At 42.8% G+C, this 9,235-nt stretch overlaps 2 protein-coding genes across 2 annotated transcripts; one reads left to right on the top strand and one right to left on the bottom strand.

Moving 5' to 3' along the window:
* The first annotated feature begins 2,188 nt into the window (after positions 1-2,188).
* Positions 2,189-4,520, top strand: LOC102740212 (DNA repair protein RAD51 homolog 1). Its single transcript, XM_081811451.1, has 4 exons — positions 2,189-2,323; positions 2,650-2,779; positions 2,968-3,089; positions 3,748-4,520. The coding sequence occupies exons 1-4, from the start codon at positions 2,307-2,309 to the stop codon at positions 3,869-3,871; spliced, it is 393 nt and encodes a 130-aa protein (XP_081667577.1). The 5' UTR covers positions 2,189-2,306; the 3' UTR covers positions 3,872-4,520.
* A 1,006-nt stretch (positions 4,521-5,526) lies between these two features.
* Positions 5,527-9,082, bottom strand: LOC102740512 (regulator of microtubule dynamics protein 3; the record flags this gene model as incomplete). The annotated part of the gene is made up of 7 exons (XM_081811450.1): positions 5,527-6,185; positions 6,460-6,540; positions 6,654-6,707; positions 6,904-7,002; positions 7,201-7,278; positions 7,436-7,511; positions 8,975-9,082. Coding segments are annotated over 7 exons (550 nt in total), but the record flags the coding sequence as incomplete, so codon positions are not given.
* Between the last annotated feature and the right edge of the window lie 153 nt (positions 9,083-9,235).

The following is a 9,235-nucleotide window of genomic DNA, read 5'->3' as shown; positions in this document are numbered from 1 at the left end:
GCCAAAAGACATCCAACAGAATGGGAGAAGATATTTGCAAATGACATACCAGATAAAGGGCTAGTATCCAAAATCTATAAAGAACTTCTTAAACTCAACACCCAAAGAACAAATGATTCAGTCAAGAAATGGGCAGAAGACATGAACAGACATTTCTGCAAAGAAGACATCCAAATGGCCAACAGACACTTGGAAAAGTGCTCAACATCGCTCAGCATCAGGGGAATACAAATCAAAACCTCAATGAGATATCACCTCACACCAGTCAGAATGGCTAAAATTAACAAGTCAGGAAATGACAGATGTTGGCAGGGATGCGGAGAAAGGGGAACCCTCCTACACTGTTGGTGGGAATGCAAGCTGGTGCAGCCACTCTGGAAAACAGTGTGGACGTTCCTCAAAAAGTTGAAAATAGAGCTACCATACGACCCAGCAATTGCACTACTGGGTATTTACCCCAAAGATACAAATGTAGTGATCCAAAGGGACACCTGCACCCCGATGTTAATAGCAATGTCCATAATAGCCAAACTATGGAAAGAGCCTAGATGTCCATCAACAGATGGATAATGAAGATGTGGTATATATATATATACATATACACAGTGGAATATTATGCAGCCATCAAAAAATGAAATCTTGCCATTTGCAACGACGTGGACAGAACTAGAGGGTATTATGCTAAGCGAAATAAGTCAATCGGAGAAAGACAATTATCATATGATCTTACTGATAAGTGGAATTTGAGAAACAAGGCAGAGGATCATAGGGGAACGGAGGGAAAAATGAAATAAGACAAAACCAAAGAGGGAGACAAAACATAAGAGACTCAATCTCAAGAAACAAACTGAGGGTTGCTGGAGTGGTGGGGGGTGGGAGGGATGGGGTGGCTGGGTGATAGACATTGGAGAGGGTATGTGTTATGGTGAGCGCTGTGGATTGTGTAAGACTGATGAATCACAGACCTGTACCCCTGAAACAATACATTGTATGTTAATAAAAAGAAAAAAAATAGCAAATACCTTATTTGCCTTTTTTTTTTTTTTTGAGAGTGAGAGTGGGAGAGCACGGGGTTGGGGGGGGGCCACTAGAGGGGCAGAGGGAGAAAGAATCCCAAGCCGACTTCACGCCCAGCACTGTGCCTGACGTGGGGCTCCATCACACGACCGTGAGGTATGACCTGAGCTAAAATCAAGAGTTGAACACTTAACTGACTGAGCCACCCAGGCGCCCCTTATTTGCCTTTTTTAAATGCGAAGGAAAAAAAAATCATTGAGGTATAAGATGAATTAAGGTATCAGTTTGTTTTTTTTTTTAGATTTTTTTTTTTTTTTATTTATCTATTTGACAGAGAGATAGAGAGGGAACACAAGCAGGGGGAGTGGGAGAGGGAGAAGCCGGCCTCCCGCGGAGCAGGGAGCCCGATGCGGGGCTCGATCCCAGAACCCTGGGATCATGACCTGAGCCGAAGGCAGACGCTTAACCATCTGAGCCACCCAGGCACCCCTAAGGTATCCGTTTTAATCATACTGGATACATGTCATATCATGTTTTAACTGTAACTAGTTATTAGCAAGGAAGAATAGGAGAAATGAAATCTACTTGTACTTCTTAAAGTTTTGACTGCTTGTTTAGAAGGTTTTATTCCTAGGGGCGCCTGGGTGGCTCATGTGGTAAAGCATCTGACTCTTGATTTCAGCTCAGGTCATAATCTCAGGGTCGTGAGATGGAGTCCGAAGTTGGGTTCTGTGCTGGGCATGGAGCCTGCTGCAGATTCTCTCCCTCTGCCCCTCAAACCCCCCCTCTCCCTCTCTTAAAAAAAAAAAAAAGGTTTTATTCCTCTATAACAACAATTTATATGAATTTAATTGATCTTTGAGTGATTCGTTTTGTTTCAGTTCCAATTCTGTCATGTTGCATTGGTTTTTCCAGGAGAACATTTGGAACATGATATTTGGAAATTTGTTTTGGCTCAGGAGTCCTCAAAGACTAAATCTGATTTATCCTGAAGTCCTGTTCAGCAGATCTACTCCAAAGCAGTTGCTGCTGTCATTTCTTTCTAGTTTGCCTGGACTTCTAATAGAAAGGGAATTAATATTCTTTAGCCTTAACACTTCTTACCTAATCAAGCAATCACTTTGCTAGAGATTAATTTCCAGTCTTCCTGAGTTTTCTTTGCAGTCTAAAAATGTTCTCTATTCGCTCCTAGATATGGCCTCTCTGGCAGTGATGTCCTGGATAATGTAGCATATGCTCGAGGGTTCAACACAGACCACCAGACCCAGCTCCTTTATCAAGCATCAGCCATGATGGTAGAATCTAGGTATGTGCTTAGTGGAAGACACTGAATCTTATATAGGCTATTTGGCCAAATTGATAGTAACTTGAAATAGAAATGGGGAGATTTAAGTTTTAGTTCTTAGTCTGACACTGTTGCATTGTGGTTCAGGTCAAGTCACTGCCATAATCCACTTGAACTTATTGGAAACTTTACATGTTATAGTGTCTCAGACACGAATGCTGTACAAATATTTTAATAAAACATTTATGTACAAGTATAACTGAATATGAAAGCTCAAGGTAGTGAGGAAGGGAGCAGAATTTGACACAGGCTCGAAATAGGCTTCATAGATTCCTTGTTCACTGTAGGTATGCACTGCTAATTGTAGACAGTGCCACTGCCCTCTACAGAACGGACTATTCGGGTCGAGGGGAGCTTTCAGCCAGGCAGATGCACTTGGCCAGGTTTCTGCGGATGCTTCTGCGACTTGCTGATGAGGTAAGTTGTGGGATCAGGACAGAGAATGCCTACCTAATTCTCAGGGGCCTTGCTGGGAGGCCAGAACATCAGGGCCTGGTTTCACAGATAGGAAGATATATTAATCATTCATTACTTTGTGGGGAAAGGGGTGGCAGCAGTAAGGTCCTTTGGCCACAAAAAAATGACATTTATCCTTTCTCCATCAGTTTGGTGTAGCAGTGGTAATCACCAACCAGGTGGTAGCCCAAGTGGATGGAGCAGCCATGTTTGCTGCAGATCCTAAAAAACCTATTGGAGGAAATATCATTGCTCATGCTTCAACAACCAGGTAAAGTGATGGGATAGGCGACTTCGTCTTGGAATGTCATATTAACTGATGCAGACATGAAGATACATTTCCATTTAAATCCAGTTAAAGCTACCGTTGTATAATTAGACACATTTGCTAAACATAATTGTCATGCTCTAATATTAGTGCATATATTTGCTTTCATTTTATTTTATTTTATTTTTAAAGATTTTATTTATTTGAGACAGAGAGAATGAGAGACAGAGAGCATGAGAGGGAGGAGGGTCAGAGGGAGAAGCAGACTCCCTGCCGAGCAGGGAGCCCGATGCAGGACTCGATCCCGGGACTCCAGGATCATGACCTGAGCCGAAGGCAGTCGCTTAACCAACTGAGCCACCCAGGCGCCCTGCTTTCATTTTATAAAGGAATTAATAGCCCTCAAATTTGCAAGACAATATGAAGGATATGCCTCTCCCTCATTTTTAAAAAATTGTTTCAATGTGGAAAATGTACTAAGGTGGGGGGCAGGGTAGGAGTGAATTTCTCCGGGTTGGAAATATCCCTAAGGAATACAGAAAAATTCCCCAAAGTCCTAGGAAGTATATAGGTCTGAAAAAAAAATTAGATCTACCATAAATAAGAAAAATATTTTTAAATTATAACTTTCATCTGGTTGTTTTGTTTTGTTTTGGGTCAGACTGTATCTGAGGAAAGGAAGAGGGGAAACCAGAATCTGCAAAATCTACGACTCTCCCTGTCTTCCTGAAGCTGAAGCTATGTTTGCCATCAATGCAGATGGAGTGGGAGATGCCAAAGACTGAAACATTGGGGTTTTTCCTGTGATAAACCTTAAGTGCTACAGCCTAATGGAGAGGACTGCTCCCTGGGGTTCTTCATAGGCCTCTTCCTGTTGTGACTGCCAGAAAAAGGCTTCCGGAAAAACAGCTATTGTATCGGCTTTTCTGATGGTGTAAACAGGAGACAGGTCAGTAGTCACAAACTGATCTGAAATGTTTATTCCGTCTGGAGTGTATTAATTTCCATGTGAATTATTTCAGGGGAAACAATACCTTTCACATAGTGCCTTGACTCAGAACTAACAGCTGTCTACTGGACAATCTTTAGTTCTCTTGCAGACAGAAGCTGGGGAGACTGGATTCTTTATCTGAATAATGTTGAAATGCCTGTGTGGCAAAGAAAGTGGGTCTCCTCATAGGTTCTTTTCTTTCTGCCAGTAAAAGTCTGTCAGTCAGAAGCAGGTTGTTAAGTTAGTTTGCCTAAATTATCTTATGTAAGAATTTTTTAGTTAAGGGCTATGGAGCAGGCCTTCTGGACCGCCAGCCCTTCACCATCTACTTGGTTTTTTAACTGCTAAGAGTAACTCAAAATAATTCTGGAATCTTAAGCATTTAGGGGCTCTTTAAGTAGATTTAGTGTGGAGCTGCTAATAAGGTAGTTATTTGTGCTGTTTATAGGAGTTATTCTTGTATAAGCTGAATATTTCAAGATAGGGCCTTTAACTTTTTGGCACTGGCTGATCAGTTTCTATTGGTTTAAAATTGAAAAATTTTAAAGGGAAGTCATATATTCAGATGATTGAGCTTATTATCCTTCAGTCTAATAGAGATTATTACAAGATGAATATCCCATGACCTTCCAGTGACCTTTGTGAGTCTTATGTTGTAGAGTCCTAATACTTGTCCAGATTATTGTACTTCAGGGGTTTGAGATCCTCCTCCTCTTCTTCAGACTTCTACTCAGGATGGCTTTAACCAGCTCTTTGAATTTCAGAAGGCCTGTCTGCTAGTCCTGGGAGGAGAGGCACAGAAAATCTCTGCTGTTGCCTGTGTTGATCCTACTGTAGGCAGGGAGATAGATAGGAAGACACAGTCAATTTAATGCAGCTTTGTTTAAAGAATGGAGTACCTCTCCGGTCTTATCTTTCATTTCTATACCATGAAATAAACCTAGGATGGTATAGTAAGCCAGAGTGACAGATTCTGGAATGGAAGCTTGGTTCTTATATAAAAGCATTTCAGTCCTTCAGTCCTATAAACTTATCTCAGTTATTCTTGTAGGTGGGATTTATCAGGTGAGATTAGGCTTTGTGCTGTTGGCCATAAGAATAGCCTAGTTGGGGGGCGTCTGCCTTCGGCTCGGGTCGTGGTCCCGGGGTCGGGCCCCCTGCTCCGCGGGAGGCCTGCTTCTCCCTCTCCCCCTGCTTGTGTTCCTCTCTCGCTCGCTGTCAAGTAGATGGAATCTTTAAAAAAAAAAAAAAAAAAGCCTAGTTGGAATAGGCCTTATTAGGCTAAAATAAGCTCTCACCCTGTATTTTACATGTAACTAAAATTTCCACTGAAAGTAGCTTTAACCCAAGAGCTTAAACTATTTGGTGCTATTTTTCTATTTGTCTGTAGCAGTGAAACAATTACGGAAATGTCAAGCAAGAAAGGAGCTGATGGCAAACATAGAGGAATATAGTCAAATTTGGTTTATTTCAGGTTTGTACCAAAATATATTCCAGGCAACTCCTCAGATCACTATTTCACAGTCTCAGAAGCCTTATGCACTGGTGTCCTTCCAAAAGCTGCCAGGACTCTGGAAGTGAAGTGGTCCAGCCCCTCGGCCCAAGAATAGTTAGAACTGACATGACATGATAGGTGAGAAGAGGGCAATATCCATGGGCTGCCCTGACTTTTCCTTTTACCCTGGTAGACCAGAGTATGGTCTTAGAACTTATAGTTTGGAGTCAAATATTAATAGAAAATATTAGAGAGTACAAGTTCTGTGTTTTGTTCTTATAGCTCTTTGAAGTTCATCCACCTCACCAGCAGGCTAAAGATAGCCGTCAGTGCTATATATATTACTCTTGATTTTTCAAGAATTCATTTAACTATAGCAATCCCGGCCTTAAGTACTTCCCCAATTTCAGATAAAATAAGGGATTAGAATAAATTAACTAGTGGGCAACAGGAAAGAAATTGGGGAATGGTTATGGATACCAGTCAGGACCATCACTTAGATTCCTGATGATCTAAGCAGGGCAGTCTCCCTCAAGTCATGAAGGCCATTGAAATGTGATTATTCTCTTAAAATTACTTCCAATTCTTCCAAGTCCTTCTGGAAAGCTGAATCCTAGGGAAACAAAGACAAGGACTCATTTCCCAAACCACTGATACTTTCCCTACTGAGCTGTGTTACCACAGTCTTGAACCTACTTTCCCAGAATAGCCTGCAGCCTATGAAATCTGCCTCCTCCCCTAGGTGAGATATATACAAAGGAGCCTATATGCAAAAGCGTAGACTCTGTTGTAGGGAAATAAAACCTCAAGGGAAAATTTTCTTTCCCGAAAAGGTCACATGATTCAATAATGGAACCCAGTATTAGAAAAGCTCTTCAAAGTATTACCTCATTGGTGACATCCGGCAGCTCCAGGGCTAACTTGATCCATTGTCTAGCTTCAGAGTTTTTTCCTAGTTCTCTGTAGCACTGAGAAGAGATAACAGTGAAAACCACCACCAGGAGACTGAACTTTCAGGACTTCCCATTATTTATCAACATATATAGTTTCATCTACGTTGAAAAAAAACAGGTGAGTTTACCTTGGAAATATATACCCTCCCTGCTTTGGAAAATCCTGGCTGTAATTCTTCAGCCTAGAAAAGGGAAGAAGGCATTTCAGTAAGGGAATTACAAATTCAAGTCAAGCTGAAGTTTATTAAATAGAGCTTTCCAGTCCTGGCCTGGGGAACTCTACAAGCTCTCCAGGTGGTTCTGATTTTCCCATAGAACAGGCAGGCATAAAATTGCTGCCTACCAGAAATCCCTCCCTTCCTTCCCAATACCTAATACCTTTAGGAAGCTTTGGAGGGCATCCTGCACAGTGGCACTGAGAGGGCTTTCAAACAAAGCTGTAGCAGTTTTTTTTTCTAACCAGCTCAGGTGAGAGACCTGCCACCGAAAGATCAAAAAGTGTGAATTAAAAGGTGGTTTGTTTTTTTGAGAGAGAGAATCTCAAGCAGATTCCCTGCTGAGCTTGGAGCCTAACATGGGCTCAATCTCATGACCCTGAGATCATGACCTGAGCTGAAACCAAGAGTCGGGAGTTCAACCAACTAAGCCATCCAGGCACCCTGGAATTCAGCTTACCTGATAGCACCACCTGCCAAGGAGAAAGTGAGCCATAGGGTTTTCTGGCTGGAGAGCAATGGCTTTGTCCACATGCTCCTGAGGGGGAAAAAGTAAATATAAATTGACATCAGAGTTGCTGAAGGAGGAACAAGAAGTCGTAGAAACTGTAGGAACATCCTTTGCAAGGAGCAAGGAAAGAGCCGCGAATCTGAACTAGAGCAGCACAAGGGAAGGAAGAGAAGCCTTTCCTCACCTTGAAGCTAAAGCCACTCTGGATGCGCCTCTGGATGCTCTCATGCTCAGCTAGCTGACCACAAAGCACTGCATACCTAAGGGGGAAAGCCGCAGCAAGCTCAGGGACAAGGAATGGGCTTCCCATCCACTGCCCCCTTCTCCCTCAAATAGAGCTGAAAATAGCATTTCCATACATACAAAATTCCTCTTTTCACAGATCTGTGGTCCCAATTCATATTCTTTAGGCTCTCAATTCTCCAAAGTATGCTAGGTACAAAAAAGTGGGGTCCACCATAGTAAACTTCCCATACTTAACATTTAGGCAGTGTCTCAGTCCAAGTCTCCACAAATTTCCCCCTATAATGAGTACAGCCACTGGGGGTCGTAAAAACTTAAAAAGCAGATCTCTAAAAATCAGCATTAAAATGTAAGGGACCTAAGTACATTGGTTCTTATCTCCTGAGCAGACACTAAAAAGTCTCATTAGCTTTAGAAGCATACAGGCATGTTCTGGGGAAGCTATACTCCAGGACAAACTGGGATACTCTAGGAAATTCTAATGTTAATTTGGGAACCAATAGAAGCAGAGGAAGAAAGACTTCAGATTTCAGTCCTCTCTACATCCTCCCTCCCAAGGGAACAAAGCCAGCCAGCTTCCCATCTTCTGTCTTCAAAAACAAAGGTCTCACTACCCCATCCCCCCCAGCATTGTTTCTGGAAGCACAGTTGACATTAAATGAGTGTCTAGAGACCCAAGTTGCTTTTTCATATATTCAACAAATATCTGGGGGGTGGGGGTGGCATTTGTATCCGATACTTCGAGGCTCATTTCTGTATTTCCTCCAAAAAGCTGTTCCCCAAGAATAAAGTATGAGACCAGTTTCCATCCTTGGGAGTCCAGGAGCCCCAAGGAAATCCACAGGGAAGTGGCAATAACCTGGCCTCTGAGAAGAGCTCTTGCGGTGACAACCTTAGGACAGAAATATGGAAAGCAAAGGGGAGGTAAGGGAATTTTCACTATGACTCTGAGGTGCTGGAAGCAGGCCCTAGGACACAAGTTGGCCTTGACCCATGGAAGTTGGCAGAACTTTGCCTCACAGGAGACAACAAAAGCAGGGCTGATGTTTTTGTAAGCTAATAAACTAAACTTCCTGGGGGTGACCTCACATTCGCTTTAACTCATGCAAGCCAAGCAAAGAAGCCAAAGTCTACCACCAGCCAGGGATTGCAGTTAGGGGGAAAGAAGAGCTTGTGCAGGAGCTACAAATTGTGCCAGCCTCCCTGAAGAACCAAGAACCCACAAATTTTGTAGCGAGGATGACTCAAAAAGCTACGTATTTCTCTAAGCTCCAATAACAACAAAATCTTCGAATTCGCCCTTGCCTCACTTCCAGGGCACCTTCCAAAAAAAACTCCCCTGGGTCCCTGGTTTGGGTTAGGCCCAGCCATATGGTAATAAAGGCCAGAGCTCCCTCTCCTGTTTCCTCTGGCAGAGAAATGGCTCTCTCCCACTGTAACTCATGCTAGCTCTTCCCAGGATCCCCCAGGGTGTTATTACCACTGGTGACAGTCAGCATTCCCATCCCCCTTCTTCAGGGCAGCCTCTGCTTCTTCTTTTCCTGTAGGGACAAAGGTGATCCAGAGTTGACAAGGGCTCCCATGCACACTTCCACATGAGGGGCTATGGCTAGAATGACTACTCTAGCTCTTACCAATCCCTACCCAACCTGGACTTGTTTGCAATAATTTTGAATTTGAGCAGAATGAAAAGCCGCAAATAACTTCTCAGGGATAATTTCTGCTTCACCTCGTTGCTTTC

This window comes from Leptonychotes weddellii, unplaced genomic scaffold (assembly GCF_054177405.1).
Source record: "Leptonychotes weddellii isolate Sample4059 unplaced genomic scaffold, ASM5417740v2 HiC_scaffold_7730, whole genome shotgun sequence".
Classification (NCBI taxonomy): Eukaryota; Metazoa; Chordata; class Mammalia; order Carnivora; family Phocidae; genus Leptonychotes; species Leptonychotes weddellii.
This window is presented reverse-complemented; position numbering and strand designations above follow the sequence as displayed.